The sequence below is a fragment of the Heterodontus francisci genome, chromosome 16 (assembly GCF_036365525.1).
Source record: "Heterodontus francisci isolate sHetFra1 chromosome 16, sHetFra1.hap1, whole genome shotgun sequence".
In the NCBI taxonomy this organism is placed as follows: Eukaryota; Metazoa; Chordata; class Chondrichthyes; order Heterodontiformes; family Heterodontidae; genus Heterodontus; species Heterodontus francisci.
Genome location: NC_090386.1, coordinates 89,865,661 through 89,885,638, shown reverse-complemented (window position 1 = coordinate 89,885,638; position 19,978 = coordinate 89,865,661). Strand labels below are relative to the sequence as shown.

Here is a 19,978-nt window from a genome sequence, read left to right as displayed (position 1 = left end):
GAAGTGGAAACAGGTGGTAGTTGCGATGGAGGGGATATGGGGTCAAAAGCTCAGCTCAGGGTCAAACAGGACACAGGCTGCACAGAGTCGAGTTCAACCAGAGGCAGTAGCCATGGAGAAGGATGGAGTCAGTGTTTAGGGACAGAGTTTGTGGTATAGGCTATGAATAATGGCATTGATCTTCTCATGATATAATTGGAATAAATTTCTGCTCATTGAATACTGGATGTCAGAGGCAGTTGGTCAAAAGAGGTAGTGGGGAGATAGAGCAGAGTGTTGTCAGCTTACGTGAAAAGTGACGTATTTTCAGGTAATGTGAGGGGTAAAGCAACAGTGCAGAAGATTCTCTGGGTGTGGCTGCATAGGTAAGAATGGAAGCAGACAAGAGAGCAATCTCCATTCAACTGGAGAAATGAGGAAATGCATAGGGAGAGGCTGGTGTAGTCAACTGTATCAAAGACTCCAGAAAGGTTAAGAACAATGAAGAGGGATAGTTTATCACATTCACAGAGGATGCCATTTGTGTTTCTGTGCTGGGGCAGGGTTGAACACCTGATTAGAATGGTTCAAACATGGAGTTGTGGGAAAGATGGGCATAGATTTGGGAGGCGGCAGCATATTCAAGGACTTTAGAGAGGAAAGTGTGGTTGGAGATGGAGCGGGGTGGTTTTCAAGGACAAAGTGCCTCAATAAATGTTTCATAAAAGATGTAAGTTTCATTTGAAACCAATTCTCAATTAGTGGTTTTCTCTAAGCTTGTGACCACCACAACTAATTGTCCTGTGGCCTTAATTTCAAGCCCGCGTGAGCTTTAATCTTTAGGATCTTTACTGTTACAACAACAGCCCAAGACAACACAGTACTGGATTCTGACCAAATACACTGAATGCAAGTAGTACCTGGTTTGGGTGTTAGATCATGTGTGTTTATATTAAGTAGCTTTGGCCACACTTTGCAGCGGATTTCATTGGTGAGAAGACCACCTTCACTGATTGCCATTCTCCTCAGTGCAGCCACATCCACTGGAGAGCTACTTAAGGCCTGGAAGATTTCTGCTATCTTTCTTTTTCTTTTTGATTCATTATCTGCTGGGAAATACAAATTATGTTACATCATGATTAATTAAAATGTATTTTTTCTTTTCAGCATTCTGTGCATCTTGTTCAAATTCTGATTTCCTCTTCAATTTCCCTTGCAGAGAAATAATTGGATCTTTACAGCATGTTTGAAGTCAGAATTTCACCATGTTGTATGATACAGCATCAATAGGTTCGACTACCCCCAGATCAATCATTTCAATATGTATAACAAAAATACCTACAACCACACATGCTAAACCCCATTGAAATGAACAGATCCACTCGAGGATGGAGACAACCACTACCCACAACTAACATCACTGGAATAGCAGAGAAAATACCACCAACCTGGCAGCTTTCACAGAGTTAGTGTTTTTTATTTGTAAACAGCAAGCTCAATTCCCTTCTTCCTCCCCCACAAATAAGAATGATTACTTTGAACAAAAAGTAGCTTCTCTAGACTTTCCTTACTCCTCTGGTAAATAAAACAGAATTCTATTTAATACATTAAAACATCTGCCTGCCACTAGCTCTAAGTATGAGCTTTTCAGGGTCGTAAAATATAACTAGCAGTGTGTCGGCTGGAAAATTCACCACAAATCAGTGTCAGATTACTTTTCTGCTTTACTGCCAGGTAAGATACCACTGCACAAAATTTAATATAAAACTGCCTCTACAGTGTGCCCTAATTCCCAATTTAAGGAGAACCAATTTTAGCTTTTCCATCTCCCACACCAGCAGTTTCTGGGCGACTCGGTCAGTGCAAATGACAGACTATTTAATGTCATTGCAGGTTAGAAGTTCAGGTTAAAATCAAAGGGGTAGTTTTACAAATTTGCTTCCTTGGTCCTAATGAAGCCAGCACATCTCTTGCATTGGCTTCTCTTCACCTTGGAGTAGCTCAAGATACTATCTATGGCCTCCTCCTATTCATCTACATGATTACCCTCCACAATATCAACTGAGGGCACGGATTCAATTTCGACATGTATTCTCGTAACACCCACCTGTACTTCTCTGCCTCACCCTCAACTCCACAACTATATTATGCTGTGTGACTGCTTGACTGACATGAAATTTTGTCGAAGCCAGAACTTTCTAGAAGACCAAAACATTGTTTGGCTTCTGATAAGACTGAATTTCCACCTCTCAACATCACCTGATCCATCTTTACATCACCCTTATTCACACCTCCATGATTAGACTTCTGCAAAGCTTTCCTTCCCAGACACCCAAGTTTCATGTTGCATAAACTCCAACCTCTGCTGTCTTCAGCCTGTCCTGCAGTAAGATCTGCTCCCCTATTACCCATGCCCCTCACAATCTCCATTGTTACCCCAAACCCTCAAATTCAAAATCCTCGCTTATAAATCTCTTCATGATCTTGTCCCTCCCTACCTCTCTAATTTGCTCCAGCCCTATGCATCAACACACACAAACTACTCTTCCAACAATGACCTCCTTAACAGACTCCCCTCCTTTTCTGTGCTGCATTCAATGGTAGAGTCTTCAATCAACTTGGCTTCACGCTCAGGACCTCTCTCTGTAAACCTATCCCATTGACTGTACTTCCAGCCACTTCCCCACCCTGTTCAGCATCTGGTTTTGCCTGTGAAAATCTGTGGGACATTTGATTACATTAAAGATAGTCGTTGTTAATGCACTATATCACTCTGGTCATGGTGATTTAAATTTAAAAGGCATTCTAGTATGTACTGAGTAACCACAAGGAAACGTTCATACCTTCTAAAAGAAATTGTGCTGACAGACACAAACGTTAGAATGTTATCAGGGATGAAGGATTATAAAAAGACACAAAGTTAGGACTTTTTGCACTCAAGGAGGAAGAGAATTAGGGGGGCATGATCGGTAAATAAAGAGCAATACTGTACCAAAAGGCAAAAAAATTTAAAACGAGAACCACAAAGAGACTGTTATTGAAACAGAGTTCAAAAATTCAACTAAAATGGAACTAGATAGCTATTTGAAAATGAATAGTAAAGGATAGAGGAAAAGTGCAGTATATAGTGATTGGACAAGGTGGCTCAGAGAAAACACCTGAACAGATGCAAAGCATCTATGTTAACATTCTATGATTCTATGTAAACTACATGCCAAGACAAAATCAAGTAAAACAAAAATCAGGTTGATATTGTTGCAGCAACACTTCAGAAATACAAAATCTTTCTGGTTCAGTCTTTTCTTTGATTTTCAAACACAAGGGCTTTGAGTTTTCACTAGGTTGTGCTGGAATTCACCCAAAATTGGGCAAACCAGCACACAAGATTGAAGAATTTCAAACGCAAATTATGTCCGACGCAAATCACGTTTCCACAATCAGAATCAGAGGAGATAGGGGAAGCGTTAAATGAATATTTTTCGTCAGTATTTACAATAGAGAAAGAAAATGTTGTCGAGGAGAATACTGAGATTCAGACTACGAGGCTAGATGGGATTGAGGTTCACAAGGAGGAGGTGTTAGCAATTTTGGAAAGTGTGAAAATAGATAAGTCCCCTGGGCCAGATGGGATTTATCCTAGGATTCTCTGGGAAGCCAGGGAGGAGATTGCAGAGCCTTTGTCCTTGATCTTTATGTCGTCATTGTCGACAGGAATAGTGCCGGAAGACTGGAGGATAGCAAATGTCGTCCCCTTGTTCAAGAAGGGGAGTAGAGACAGCCCTGGTAATTATATACCTGTGAGCCTTACTTCGGTTGTGGGTAAAATGTTGGAAAAGGTTATAAGAGATAGGATTTATAATCATCTTGAAAAGAATAAGTTCATTAGCGATAGTCAGCACGGTTTTGTGAAGGGTAGGTCGTGCCTCACATACCTTATTGAGTTTTTCGAGAAGGTGACCAAATAGGTGGATGAGGGGAAAGCAGTGGATGTGGTGTATATGGATTTCAGTAAGGCGTTTGATAAGGTTCCCCACGGTAGGCTATTGCAGAAAATACGGAAGTATGGGGTTGAAGGTGATTTAGAGCTTTGGATCAGAAATTGGCTAGCTGAAAGAAGACAGAGGGTGGTGGTTGATGGCAAATGTTCATCCTGGAGTTTAGTTACTAGTGTTGTACCGCAAGGATCTGTTTTGGGGCCACTGCTGTTTGTCATTTTTATAAATGACCTGGATGAGGGTGTAGAAGGGTGGGTTAGTAAATTTGCGGATGACACGAAGGTTGGTGGAGTTGTGGATAGTGCCGAAGGATGTTGTAGGGTACAGAGGGACATAGATAGGCTGAAGAGCTGGGCTGAGAGATGGCAAATGGAGTTTAATGCGGAAAAGTGTGAGGTGATTCACTTTGGAAGGAGTAACAGGAATGCAGAGTACTGGGCTAATGGGAAGATTCTTGGTAGTGTAGATGAGCAGAGAGATCTTGGTATCCAGGTACATAAATCCCTGAAAGTTGCTACCCAGGTTAATAGGGCTGTTAAGAAGGAATATGGTGTGTTAGCTTTTATTAGTAGGGGGATCGAGTTTCGGAGCCACGAGGTCATGCTGCAGCTGTACAAAACTCTGGTGAGGCCGCACCTGGAGTACTGCGTGCAGTTCTGGTCACCGCATTATAGGAAGGATGTGGAAGCTTTGGAAAGGGTGCAGAGGAGATTTACTAGGATGTTGCCTGGTATGGAGGGAAGGTCTTACGAGGAAAGGCTGAGGGACTTGAGGTTGTTTTCGTTGGAGAGGAGGAGAGGTGACTTAATAGAGACATATAAGATAATCAGAGGGTTAGATAGGGTGGATAGTGAGAGTCTTTTTCCTCGGATGGTGATGGCAAACACGAGGGGACATAGCTTTAAGTTGAGGGGTGATAGATATAGGACAGATGTTAGAGGTAGTTTCTTTACTCAGAGAGTAGTAGGGGCGTGGAACGCCCTGCCTGCAACAGTAGTAGACTCGCCAACTTTAAGGGCATTTAAGTGGTCATTGGATAGACATATGGATGAAAATGGAATAGTGTAGGTCAGATGGTTTCACAGGTCGGCGCAACATCGAGGGCCGAAGGGCCTGTACTGCGCTGTAATGTTCTAATTCTAATCTTTTGCACATGGTTAAAACATCAGGCTGGAAACCAGCCCCACCTGTAAAACTGGCCGTGCCCTTGGATCAAATTAGTCACAGATTCGTTTATGGCACAGGACGAGACCATTCGGCCCATCGAGTCCATGCCAATTCTCCGTGGAGCAATCTGATCAGTCACATTACCCTGCTCTACCCCCATAGCCCTGCAAGTTTATTTCACTCAAGTGCCTAACCAATTTTCTTTTGAAATCATTGAACACCGCTGCTTCCATCACCTTTGTAGGCAGCGAGTTCGTCATTACCATTTGCTGTGTAAAAAAGTTCTTCCTCACATCCCTGTATCTCTTGTCCAGAACCTTAAATCTGTGTCCCTTAGTCCTTGCACCATCAGCTAACAGGAACAGCTTTTGTCTACCTTATCTAAACCTGTCATAATCTTGTACATCTCTAACAGATCTCCCCTCAACCTCCTTTGCTCTAAGGAGAACGATCCCAGCTTCTCTGACCTAACCTTGTCGCTAAACGTCCTCATCCCTGGAACTATTCTGGAAAATCTCCTCTGCACCCACTCACATCCTTTCTAAAGTGTGGTGACCAGAACTGGATTCAATACTCTAATTGGGGCCTAATGGAGCTTTCTAAAAGGTGCAGCATAACTTCCCTGCTTTTGTACTCAATACCTCTATTTATGAAGCCCAAGATCCCATTTACTCTACTAACCACTCTCTCAATGTGTTCTGCCACCTTCAAAGATCTATGCACAAGGCTCCTCTGTTCCTGCACACTCTTTAGAACTGTGCCAATAAGTCTATATTGCCTCTCCATAGCCCTTCTGCCAAAATACACCACCTCACCCTTCACTGCATTAAAATCCATCTGCCACTTGTCTGCCCATTCTGCTAGCTTGTCTTTGTCCTGTTGCAGTCAATTGGTATTATCCTCACTGTTTGCCACACCTCCAAGTTTGGTATCATTGGCAAATTTTGAAATTTTACTCTGTATCCCAATATCCAAGTAATTTATATATATCAAAAAGCAGTGGTCCTGGCACTGACCCTTGGGAACACCACTGTCTATCATCCTCCAGTCTGAAAAACAACCATTTACCACGACACACCGTTTTCTGTCCTTAAGCCCGTATTCTATCCAAGCTGACACTAACCCTCCCATTCCATGAGCTTCAATTTTGTTAACCAGCCTTTTATGCAGTACTTTGTCAAATACTTCTTAAAATCCATATAGACAACATCCACTGCATTCCCTTCATCAACCTTCTCTGTTACTTCATCAAAATATTCAATTAGATTAGTCAAACATGAGCTGCCTTTTACAAATCTGTGCTGGCTCTCCTTAATTAACTCAAACCTCACCAAGTGTCTTAATTGTTTCCTATTTTTGTCATTTCTAAAACCTTACCCACCACTGACATTAAACTGACTAGCCTGTAGTTACTAGGAATGTCCTACACCCTGTTTTGAAAAAGGTCAGATTTACCACTTTTCGATCCTCTGGCACTTTCTTTAGGGAAAATTGGAAGATCATGGCAAGCCCTTCCACTATCTCCACCCTTACTTGACTTAGAATTAATCATCATGGTGAGTTTCCGCTAATTGTGCCATTTGCTGACTTCAAAGAAGCTCTTAAAATTAAGCTTTTTTTTAAATAAAAAAAAGACACAAGGACATGAATAGGCACCTTTTAAATATTTTTCTGATTGAATAAGAAAAAGACTACTGTACACCAATGTAATTAGTTTTTAAAAAAATAAGTCAGTTTCTTCTTTTAAAAAAAAATTGGGTTACTCACAGATGTTGGACTGGACAGTGTAATTAAAATAATCATTATCTTTTGTGATAAACCCATTTTCGGCTGTATTAAGAAAACTGCACTAGATTTGTAACAAGGATTTTTTTTAATGCAAAACTTTTGAAAATTACTTTCTAAAAAGCTGCTTGACTGTTCAGCTCTCCAAAGACACCAAGTTCGCAATCCTAGTCACACTGCACTATGGGTAGACACCTCACATGGGAAGTGACTACCCAGCTGTTCTCCTCGCAGTTTAAGGCGGCAGCCAGGCAAGTTAGGCACCCACCTACCCATCATCTTGGCTGAGGTGCAGAAACAATGACAAACTTCAGACAGCAAAAGGCTAAGAAAGATCAACCAGAAAATCGAGTTTTCATACACCAGAGAGAATTTTGACAACATGCAATGACTGAGAAGCAGAACTAAATATTCTATTTTTAAGTATGTAGAAAAATTAAAAATAATACTGAACAGATTCTAAATTTTCTGCGATGTCCCTTGAGGCATTGTATTGCACTGTGTCTAACAAATGCAGACAGAGTATACCAAAGAACTTCACAAATCGTTTGCAATTTAGAATGGAATCTTTTGAGGAACATCATGCACAGTTTGGAAAAATTACCATGTTGTTGTTCAGAAAGAATAACTTTGCACATCCAAGCTCTCTAGTTAGTAAGATGCTGCCATAAAACATCCAACTGTGGATTGCTATTTCTGCTCTTCTCTACTAGCCCATCCATCCATGCATAAACCACTATGTAAAGAAACTTAATACTGCTGGAAACCTGAAAAAGCACAGTAAATGCTGGAAATATTCCGGTCAGTCAGCATCTCTGGAAACAGTTAACATTGCAGGCTGACGACCTTTCTTCAAGAACAGGTCAAAGCAGAAAGGTCATTAACCTGAAACATTAACTCCATTTCTCTCTCCACAGATGAGGCACAGCCTGACCTCCTGAGTATTTCCGTCATTTTCTGCTTTTATTTATGCTAAAGAACTAAATGATTTTTGCCAACCCAAAATATATATTGCTCTAGTTACCCATAGTAATTTCATCTCCCACGCTTTAATTTCTATGAACTTATGGCAAACTCACAGACATTGAGAGAGCTGAAATGGTTCAAAGTGAATTCGTGATGTTTTGGGGCACAATGAACCAACCTTATCCCGAATCTGAAAGAAAATAAGCAAAATATACACGCACTGTGTGATCCTGAGTCACATAAACCACCAAATTCTATAAATATCATATTAGCGAATCTCAGACACAGCTCTTCCTCCTGATCCACTATACAACTTTATGCTGGAAAATGCATCAGTTATGGCAGGTAGAAACAAGATCTATCTCAGTTATGATCCATTCTGTAAGGGTGGCATGTTGCAAGTGACATAGTTAGTTAGAGATGCTGGAGGACATACACCAACCAGATGCTAGTGGCAGCAGCACTGGAGGGGTACAATTCCAGTGGGGTGGTGCAACAGTTTGCCAAACTGGATGCTAAGGAGCCTACAGGGTAAGACAAGGCAGAAAAGGAAAGCTTATGTCTGACACCAAGAACTCAATACTACAGAAAGCCGGGAGGAGTGAAATCTAAAAGGAAATTAGGGAAGCAAAGAGAGGGCATGAAAAAATATTGGCAAGCAAAATCAAGGTGAACCCAAAGATGTTTTATCAATACATTAAGAGGATAACTAAGAAGACAGTAGGGCCAATAGAAGGCCAAAAACGTAACCCATGTGTAGGAGCAGAAGACATTGGTATGGTTCTGAACGAATAATTTGCGTCTGTCTCCACAAAAGAGGGGGACGACGCAGATATTGTAGTTAAGGAGGAAGAGTGTGAAGTATTGGATGTGATAAACAAAGGGAGGGCAGCACAGTGGCTAGCACCGCAGCCTCACAGCTCCAGCGACCTGGGTTCAGTTCTGGGTACTGCCTGTGTGGAGTTTGCAAGTTCTCCCTGTGACCGTGGGGGTTTCCACCGGGTGCTCCAGTTTCCTCCCACAGCCAAAGACTTGCAGGTTGATAGGTAAATTGGCCATTGTAAATCGCCCCTAGTATAGGTAGGTGGTAGGAGAATTGAGGGAAGGTGGGGATGTGGTAGGGGATATGGGATTAATGTAGGATTAGTATAAATGGGCGGTTGACAGTCGGCACAGACTCGGTGGGCCGAAGGGCCTGTTTCAGTGCTGTATCTCTATGACTCTAAGTATTAATGGAATTAGCATCCTTGAAAGCTGATAAATCACCAGGGCCAGATGAAATGTATCCTAGGCTGTTAAAAGAAGCAAGAGAGGAAATAACAGAGGGTCTGACCATCATTTTCCAGTCCTCACTGGATACAGGTGTGGTGCCAGAGGACTAGAGAATTGCTAACATTATACCTCTGTTCAAAAAGGGAGTGAAGGATAGACCGAATAATTACAGGCCAGTCAGTCTAACCTCAGTGATGGGCAAATTATTGGAATCTATTCTGAAAGACAGGATAAACTGTCACTTAGAAAGGCACAGGTTAATCAAGGATAGTCAGCATGGATTTGTTAAGGGAAGATCTTGTTTGACCAACTTGATCACATTTTTTGAAGTAACAAGGAAGATAGATGAGGGTAGTGCAGTTGATGTGGTCTACATGGATTTTAGTAAGGCTTTTGTCAAGGTCCCACATGGCAGACTGGTTAAAAAAATAAAATCCCATGGGATCCAGGGAAATGCAACAAGGTGGATACAAAATTGGCTCAGTGGCAAGAAACAAAGGGCAATTGTTGACGGTTGCTTTAGTGACTGGAGGGCTGTTTCCAGTGGCGTTCCACAGGGTTCAGTACTGGGTCCCCTGCTTTTTGTGATGTATATTAACGATTTGGACGTAAATGTAGGGGGCATGAAGAAATTTGCGGACCACACAAAGACTGGCCATGTGGTAGATAGCGAGGAGGATAGCTGTAGGCTGTAGGAAGATATTGATGGTCTGGTCAGATGGGTAGAAAAGTGGCAAATGAAATTCAACTTGGAGAAGTGTGAGGTGATGCATTTGGCGAGGTTAAACAAGGCAAAGGAATCCACGATTAATGGGAAAATACTGAGAAGTGTAGAGGAAGTAAGGGACCTTGGAGTGAATATGCACAGATCCCTGAAGGTAGGCCAGGTCGATAAGGTGGTTAAGAAGGCATATGGAATCCTTTCCTTTATTAGCCGAGGTTTAGAATACAAGAGCAGGGAGGTTATGCTGGAATTGTATAACTCATTGGTTAGGCCACAACTTGAGTACGGTGTGCAGTTCTGGACACCTCACCACAGAAAGGATGTAATTGCACTAGAGAGGGTACAGAGGAGATTTACAAGGATGTTGCCAGGACTGGAAAAATGCAGGTATGAGGAAACATTGGATAGGCTGGGGTTGTCCTCCTTGGAACAGAGAAGGCTGAGGGGAGATCTGATTGAAATGTACAAAATTTTGAGGGGCCTGGATAGAGTGGAGATGAAGGGTCTATTTATCTTAGCAGAGGTCAGTGACGAGGGGGCACAGATTTAAAGTGATTGGTGGAAAAAGTAGAGGGGAGATGAGGCAAAACTTTTTCACCCAGAAGTTGGTGATGGTCTCAAACTCACTGCCTGGAAGGGTAGTTGAGGCAGAGACACTCAACTTATTTAAAAAGAGTCTGGATATGCACCTCATGTGCCGTAAGCTGCAAGGCTAAGGGCCAAATGCTGGAAGGTGGGATTAGAATAGGTGGATCGCTTTTCGACTGGCAAAGACACGATGGGCCAAGTGGCTTCTTTCTGTGCCTTAAACTTTCTATGATTCTATGAAACTGAGAGAGTTTTGTTTGCAATTCCACTCAGCCAAAGCAAAACTGTAAGCAGGCAGCTTCAAATTTGGGGGAGACAAAAAATAAACGTTTTGAAACATTTTTTACAAAATCAGGAAGGAGCCTAAGGAAAAACAGCCATCACCTGATAGAGAAGTTGGATAAATAGGCTCGACCAAACCTAACCTGATAGTTCTCAAGCCCTGCCCCCTCAACAGAGCCCGCCCACGTCGCACGATGATTGGCTATCTGGACGCCCGCCTTCCTCAATGAGGCTTCCTCATTGGCATACAGAACCATCAATCAATCACACACACACACAGTCTCATCCCTCGATCAACCTTGGTTTACACGGCAACAAGAGCGGCCTCTCCCCTCTCACTTAGTCAACAAAAAAAATGCCGACCAAAAAGAAACGAATTCTCTAGTGAGAGAAATACGCAGTTAAAAATTTAAGACCTTTATTATAGCTAGAGTTTCACCTTCGCACAGTGCTCCTTAAAGAGAAAACCATTGATTTTTTTTATTTACCTTGTTTTCCGATTCCGTTTATCGAGCTGCTTCGACTTTTCTTCAGATACATTGGCGCAGGTGACTGACAAGCAGGAGACACATTTTAAACCCGGGCCTCGCTGTTTATGGCTTGTAATGTGATAGTCCGCCTCATGTCAGGGCCGCCGGGTCCGGGCCGCCGATATGAGGTAAAATACAGCTTTCCGTTGCAATTTTTTTTTTTCAAAGCATAAGGCGCGCGCAGGTTCGTGCGTATGACGTCATTCCCCTTCCCCATAGCAACCGCTACGTCGCGGGAGGTCCGCTCGCGCCTGTTTGTTGTGCCGTCACGTTAAAGAATGACCTCATGGCCCGGCAACCTCGCTGCTTACGTCTGCGACCTGTGGCTCAATTGGTTGCACTCTGGCATCTAGGATAGAAAGTAGTATGTTCAAATCCCGCTGCAGGCTTTGTTTGCAAGACCTTGACTGATATTTTTTTTAATTCATTCATGGGATGTGGGCGTCGCTGGCCAGGCCAGCATTTATTACCCATCCCTAATTGCCCTTGAGAAGGTGGTGGTGAGCTGCCTTCTTGAACTGCTGCAGTCCATGTAGTGTAGGTACACCTACAGTGCTGTTAGGAAGGGAGTTCCAGGATTTTGGCCCAGCGACAGTGAAGGAACGGCGATATAGTTCCAAGTCAGGATGGTGTGTGACTTGGAGGGGAACTTGCAGGTGGTGGTGTTCCCATGTATTTGCTGCCCTTGTCCTTCTAGTTGGTAGAGGTCGCGGGTTTGGAAGGTGCTGTCGAAGGAGCCTTGGTGTGTTGCTGCAGTGCATCTTGTAGATGGTACACACTGCTGCCACTGGGCGTCGGTAGTGGAGTGAGTGAATGTTTGTAGATGGGGTGCCAATCAAGCGGGCTGCTTTGTTCTGGATGGTGCCGAACTTCTTGAGTGTTGTTGGAGCTGCACCCATCCAGGCAAGTGGAGAGTATTCCATCACACTCCTCACCTGTGCCTTGTAGATGGTGGACAGGCTTTTGGGGAGTCAGGAGGTGAGTTACTCGCCTTAGGATTCCTAGCCTCTGACCTGCTCTTGTAGCCACGGTATTTATATGGCTACTCCAGTTCAGTTTCTGGTCAGTGGTAGCCCCTAGCATGTTGATAGTGGGGGATTCAGCAATGGTAATGCTGTTGAATGTCAAGGGGAGATGGTTAGGTTCTCTCTTGTTGGAGATGGTCATTGCCTGGCACTTGTGTGGCGTGAATGTTACTTGCCACTTATCAGCCCAAGCCTGGATATTGTCCAGGTCTTGCTGCATTTCGACACAGACTGCTTCAGTATCTGAGGAGTCACGATTGGTGCTGAACATTGTGCAGTCATCAGCGAACATCCCCACTTCTGACCTTATGATTGAAGGAAGGTCATTGGTGAAGCAGCTGAAGATGGTTGGGCCCAGGACACTACCCTGAGGAACTCCTGCAGTGATGTCCTGGAGCTGAGATGATTGACCTCCAACAACCACAACCATCTTCCTTTGCGCTAGGTATGACTCCAGCCAGCGGAGGGTTTTCCCCCTGATTCCCATTGACCTCAGTTTTGCTCGGGCTCCTTGATGCCATACTCGAGTGAGGGAGTGGATGAGTCATAGAGAGATACAGCACTGAAACAGGCCCTTCGGCCCACCGAGTCTGTGCCGACCATCAACCACCCATTTATACTAATCCTACATTAATCCCATATTCCCTACCATTCTCCTACCTACACTAGGGGCAATTTACAATGGCCAATTTACTTATCAACCTGCAAGTCTTTGGCGGTGGGAGGAAACCGGAGCACTCGGCGGAAACCCACGCAGTCACAGGGAGAATTTGCAAACTCCACACAGACAGTACCCAGAACTGAACCCGGGTCACTGGAGCTGTGAGGCTGCGGTGCTAACCACTGCGCCGCCCCAAGATGTTAAATAGAACCACGGGAACTGGACTCTTATAAATAGTAGGAGAATTTTCAGTAATTAAAAACAAGAGATGCTTGAAATAGTCAGTAGGTCTGGCAGCATCTGTGGAGAGAGGTCAGTGACCCTTCATCAAAACTGGCAAAGGTTTTAAACCAAGCTCATGGAGCAAAAGCAATGGTGTGTTGAAAGACAAAGCAGAGAGTGTGTTAATGGACAGAAAAATTAACAGCCCTGACTGAAAAAAAAGACAGTGGGCAGGCATATGGTATGAATGATGAAACAAACTAAAATAAAAAGGGGAAAAATAAACTGCTCTGAAATTTTTGAACTCAATGCTCAGTCCGGCAGGCTGTGGCATGCCTAGAATTTCCAGAGCTTCCTTGAAGTACTGACGAGCATGCCTCATCTGTAGTTATCTTGCAATGGTTACTATGCAGCTAAAGTGAGAGGCATGTCCCTTTAAGTAATACCTTTTGCAACCACTGGACATCCCATAGCACTTCATAGCCAACTAAGTACTTTTTGGAAATGTAGGAAATCCAACAACCATTTTGTGCACAGCAAGCTCCCACCAACAGCAATATTATTATGACCTGATAAGCTGTTTTTGTGATGTTGGTTGAGAGATAAATATTGGCCAGCTCTCCACAGAGCTATCCAATCAGTCTCAATCCCCATAGCCCTGCATGTCAATTTCCCTCAGGTGGTCAGGCTTCCTCTCAAAGTCATTGATTGTCTCCGCTTCCACCATCCTTGTGGAGAGCGAGTTCCAGGTCATTACCACCCGCTGTGTAAAAAAAAGTTCTTCCTCATCTTCTCCCATACATCTCTTGCCCAAAACCTCCAGTTTGTGTCCCCTAGACCTTGTACCACTAGTTAATAGGAACAGTTTTTCCTTGTCCAACTTATCTAAGCCTGTCATAATTATAGAAAGTTTACAGCACAGAAAGAGGCCACTTGGCCCTAAACTTGGACACTTCAATTAAATATCCCCTCAAACTGCTTTTTCTAAGGAGAACAACCCAACGTAACCCTGCCACTAAAATCCTCCTTCCCTGGAACCAGTCTATTAAATCTCCTCTGCACCCTCTCAAGGACCCTCACATCCTTCCTGAAGTGTGTTGACCAGAACTGGACGCAATACTCCAGATGTGGCCTAACCAGAGCTTTATATAGGTGCAGTATAACATCCCTGCTTTTGTACTCAATACCTCTATTTATGAAGCCCAAAATCCCATATGCATTACTAACCATTCTCCCAATATGTCCTGCCACCTTCAAAGATTGATGCATATGCACCCCCAGGTCCCTCTTTCTTCACACTCTTTAGAACTGTGCTATTAAGTATATATTGCCTCTCTCCATTCCTTCTGCCAAAATGCATCAACTCACACTTGTCTGTATAAATTCCATCTGCTACTTGTCTGCCCATTCTGCTAGCCTATCTGTCTTGACGCAGGCGGTTCCTATCATCCTCACTGTTTGCCACACCTCCAGGTTTGGTGTCATCAACAAGTTTTGAGATTCTACTCTTTATTCCAAGATCCAAGTCATTTATATATAACAAAAAAAGCAGTGGTCCCAGCACTGACCCTTCGGAAACACTACTGTCTACCATTCTCCAGTCTGGAAAGCAACTAATTACTATAACTTGCTGTTTTCTGTCCTTAAGCCAATTTTTACCCAATTGGACAGAGACCCTCCAATTCCATGAGCCTCAATTGTCTTAACCAGCCTTTTGTTATGAAAGTGCCCCTGTTTTGTTAAGTGTCTGTTTCGAGGGTTCATTTTTGAAAGATTGAAGAAATGTTAAACTTTGGGGTTTTCAAAGGGGGTCATGTAAAGGCCACTTGACTTTGAAAAACAGTCCCTGGAAATGTTTTTAAGAGACACAGAGGTCTTGAGGAAAACAAGCCTTTCAGGGAAGCCACCTGACTTCCAGCTCAATAAAGAACAGAGAACATTGGACACCTGGAGAAACCTAGGGGTGGCACAGTGGCTCAGTGGTTAGCACCACAGCCTCACAGCTCCAGCGACCCAGGTTTGGTTCTGGGTACTGCCTGTGTGGAGTTTGCAAGTTTTCCCTGTGACCATGTGGGTTTCCACTGGGTGCTCCGGTTTCCTCCCACAGCCAAAGACTTGCAGGTTGATAGGTAAATTGGCCATTGTAAATTACCCCTAGTGTAGGTAGGAGAATGGTGGGAATATGGGAGTAATGTCGGTTTAGTATAAATGGGTGGTTGTTGTTCGGCACAGACTTGGTGGGCTGAAGGACCTGTTTCAGTGTTGTATCTCTCTATGACTCTGAATTGTTAACAAAGTGGTGACAGGTCAAGATTGATGGAGGTCAAAAGGTTGACCGCCTGTTGTCAGTTTCACTTTTGAATTGTTTTGATTTAGGGTTGAACTATATAAAAAAGAGAATTCCCGAGGAACGAGAAAGACCACAACCCAGCTCAGCTTTCCAGCACCTCTCAAAGACCCTGAGAAGTTCACTGTGTCAACTCATCTCTTCTCCTGTCATTGAAGAAAAGCCTGCCAAAATAATTCTCAACGCCGCCTGAAAAGAACTGGTGTAAAAGATCCCAGGGACTCATTTACATGTACTCGGAGGCCAGACCGTATGCCAGTTTTGGAACACAACATAGCTCATCTGCAATGAGCACATATTCGGCCCAAGTGGTTTTCTGATCTGTAATAGAGCTCTGAAAACAAAAATCCCTTTATTTTTCTGGTTAACCAGTGTAAATATGTGTGTGTGTGTGAGTGGCTAAGGTAAAAAGGGAACTTTAATATTTCACTCTGTGTTAATGCTTTACTCCAGTACTGGTTAAGACTTGTTCTATAATAAACTGACAAACAACAAAATTATTAAAGAAACCTGGTTGGTGTGTTTTATTCTAGGATAAAAAGAATTGACCGCATTGGTAAGTGGGAAATAATTTAATTATATGTTGTGACCCGTGGAGAGTGGAACTAGAATAAACAGTGCATTCCTCCCGCCTCGGTCATGACACTTTTATGTGCTCCTTTATGTGGATTTTAAGAAAGCATTTGGGCAGCGCAGTGGTTAGCACCGCAGCCTCACAGCTCCAGCGACCCGGGTTCAATTCTGGGTACTGCCTGTGCGGAGTTTGCAAGTTCTCCCTGTGACTGTGTGGGTTTTCATCCGGGTGCTCTGGTTTCCTCCCACAGCCAAAGACTCGGAGGTTGATAGGTAAGTTGGCCATTATAAATTGCCCTAGTATAGGTAGGTGGTAGGGGAAGGTGGGGATGTGGTAGGAATATGGGATTAATGTAGGATTGGTATAAATGGGTGGTTGATGGTCGGCACAGACTCGGTGGGCCGAAGGGCCTGTTTCAGTGCTGTATCTCTAAATAAATAAATAAACAACATCCACCACATTCCCTTCATTAACCCTCTGTTGCTTCATCAAAAGATTCTGCTTGTAGGGCAGACTAAAACTAAAGGTAAATTGACAATCTCTGTTCCTATCTGCTGCTGAATCCCTCATCCATGCCATTGGCACTCCAAAGTCAACTGTTCCAGTGCTCTCCCATCACTTCTTGCTGTTCTATATTTGTGCTCAACCCCAATACCTCCAATTTCACATTCACAGTGTTTACATCATTATCTCCTCCTCCTCCCAAACTCTTGTTCCATTAGTTATGCATTCCTTCTTCTTTTGCCCCATCAAAGACAGCTGTTTAGGCCCTCTGGTATTCCTTTGCTAAACCCCTCTTCCTCTTAACCTCCTTCTCGTTTGAGATGCTCTTTAAAACTCACCTTTCCCGAAGTTTTTACTCAACATCCTTTTTTTTCTGATTATGCCTCTATTAAGTGTCCTGGAATATTTTCTGTGTTAAAGGGGCTCTATAAATGGTATTCACAATTTTTATCTTTAAGGTTAATTTATTTGTAATACATCATTTATCTATGTAGATTATACCTACATAGTTTCATGTTTTCACTTTCTGATCCTCATTGCCATGGAAACTCAAAGGCTGTAATTTTACACCCCCCAAAAGAGCCAGCGGGGGGCGATGTGGGGAGAGAGCAGGCATAAAATGGAGTGAGAGGCTGGGGGAGCCCTTCCCCGCCCACTCCCGCCTTTACTGCCAATTTATGTGGGCCGGCTAGAAACAGCCCACCTGCCCCAGGTCCTTAAGTGGCCAATTAAGGGCCTCCGTGTGCCACCATGGGGATTTTATGGTTGGCTGGCGGGCTGCTAAGGCCTCCGAAAAGCCGCCCGATAAAACTGGGCGTCCTTCTGGCGGCCTGGGGTGGGCCCTCCTGATTGAGCACCTTGTGCCCCAAGGAGGGCCACCTCAGAAGCCTCAACTGCCCCACATGATCCGTCCCCCTAACCGATTCCCCCACCACCCCCCCCCCCCCTCCTCGCCAGGGCCTGACCGATTGCCCCCGGCAAGGCCCCAAAGACTTACCGCTTTTCCGTGCTCTCAGTCATCTTCATTATGAAGCTGGGTTGCAGTCCTAGCAGTAGCCACCGCTCTTGGTGGCGCTTCTGGAACTAATTGGCTGGCAGCTCCAATAGGTGGGACTTACTGCCTCAATGAGGTGGAAGTCCCACCCAACACCAATTAAGGGCCTGGGGACCGTAAAGTCTGGTCGGGATTCCCAGACCCGGCAGAGGTAGGATCGCCACCGATTTTTCGGCCGGAGGACAGCTCCCATCTGCCCGCTGTAACATCTAGTCCAAAGTCAGTTGAATTCAAAATCTTAACTGAAAACTAGACAACCTTCTAAACTATTCCTCGCTGCAAGAATGTTGAAAAAATACTGTTGGCAATGAGTTAGCTCTGCAATAATTTATTTGGCAATACTTTCTCACTGCATCTGTATTACGTTGGCAACATTACTGATGGCAGCTTAGCTGCCCAAATATGTATTTCCATGGGATATTACTACTTGCCAATGTTTGTGATATTTTCTCAGCGCCAGGTGCAAAATTAACTAGGAAATATATATTTGTCTCCCCAGTGTTGTTTTAAAGTGCAGTTCACCGTGTAATGAAAGCATAGATCTGCCTACATCTGACTCATAAAATCTTGATTCCTCCACAACTTCAGGAGAAGTCAAAAATCAGAAGCCCTTTGATTAGATTGTGTCCCCCAAAGGTTTAAAAATATGTTCGATCATTTAGTTTTGGTTTGGCAGGTGTCCATTGTGCAGAGAAATCCACTATTGAAGTTAAATGTGTCCAAGCCAAAATACAGAAAAATCCATGTCTGAAGTTTTTGTCTAATACAGACTGCATATTCACTCTTTAGGGATATGTCCTAAGTGAGAGAAGTTAGGTGCAGGTTGGTCCTGGCAAGGTTTAGGAATCATCAAGCATGCATAAGGAAGCTGCTAAAGTTTAACTGGTTAAAACCAAGTAGCTTACCTGTGTACTTCCACTAGTTGGGATCATCCCATTAATTAATTCATATGGTTAAACCCAGCTCCTGATGTGGCATACTGCCTCTGGTAGCACTTAGGTCATCTCAGTGCTGCACTGTTGCAGATGTCATTTTTCAAATGCAACATGAAACAAAGCCTTCAAGTGGATATAAAAGATTCCACGGCACTATTTGGAAGAGGAGCAGGGCTCGTTTATCATCTGGCTAATATTTACCACTCAACCAATACCTAAAAACAGGGTATCTGGGCATCATCACTTCCTGTTTGTGGGAGCTTGCTGTGCATACATTGGCTGCTGTGTTTTCTACATTACAACAGGGACTGCACTTCTAACAAGTACTTCTTTGGTTGTTAAATACTTTGGGACATCTACATTTGTCCAAGTCTTTTTCTTGTAGCTGATCCAAAAAAAAAAAATGCAAGATGGACAATGGAGACACGCAGTCCTTATTTTGAACCCTGCCTCTACTCTTCTGTTGAGGACAAAGATCGCCGTTCCTTCACTGCTGCTGGGTCAAAATCCTGAAACTCCATTCTGAACAGCACTGTGGGTATACTTACCCCACATGGACTATAGCGGTTCAAGAAGGCAGCTTAGCACCACCTGCTCAAGGGCAATTAGGGATGGGCAATAAATGCTGGCCTAGCCAGTGATGCCCACATCCCATAAATAAATAAAAAAAAGCACACGAGCAAGACAATCTTTTCCAAAGGAACAATGGAGGGGTACGAGACCTAATTATTCATACTTAAAACCACAGATGGCTCTGCTGCACAGCAGGGGAAGAAAAGGAGTGGAAGAACTATAGGATAGGGGATTCTATCGTAAGGGACACAGATAGGCATTTCTGTGGCCACAAACGTGACTCCATGATGGTATGTTGCCTGCCTGGTGCTAGGGTCAAGGATGTCATGGAGCAGCTGCAGGACATTGTGAAGGAGAAGGGTGAACAGTCAGAGGTCGTGGTACACATTGGTACCAACGCCATAGATAAAAAGAGGGATGAAGTCCTGAAACAAGAATTTAGGGAGCTAAGTAGCAGATTAAAGAGCAGGACCTCAAAAGTTGTAATCTCTGGATTACTCCCGGTGCCACGTGCTAGTGAGTATGGGAATAGGAGGATAGAGCAGATGAAGAGATGGTGCAGGAGGGAGGGCTTTAGTTTCCTGGATCACTGGATCTGTTTCCGGCAAAGGTGGGACCTGTACAAGTCGGACAGATTGCACCTGAACCCGGAATGGGACCAACATCCTTGCTGGGAGGTTTGCTAGTGCTGTTGTTGGGGGATGGGGGTGGGGGGGGGGAAGAGGGGAGAGCAGTTAAACTAATTTGGCAGGGGGATGGGATACAGAGTGGAGGTACAGTAGGGGGTGATGCTCA

The 19,978-nt window shown here is 43.8% G+C and overlaps 1 protein-coding gene across 3 annotated transcripts in view; it reads right to left on the bottom strand.

Moving 5' to 3' along the window:
• Nucleotides 1–11,469, bottom strand: part of tbc1d20 (TBC1 domain family, member 20) — a 53,362-nt gene extending 41,893 nt beyond the window's left edge. For 2 of the 3 annotated variants that reach the window (XM_068048617.1, XM_068048619.1), the window contains exons 1-2: nucleotides 11,247–11,469; nucleotides 900–1,088 (exon numbers count right to left, since the gene is read on the bottom strand). In XM_068048617.1, the coding sequence (XP_067904718.1) occupies nucleotides 900–1,088; nucleotides 11,247–11,298 (241 nt within the window). In that variant the 5' untranslated portion in view covers nucleotides 11,299–11,469. The remainder of the gene's footprint in view (nucleotides 1–899; nucleotides 1,089–11,246) is intronic. The other variant, XM_068048618.1, reaches the window with a different exon arrangement.
• Nucleotides 11,470–19,978: the final 8,509 nt, after the last annotated feature.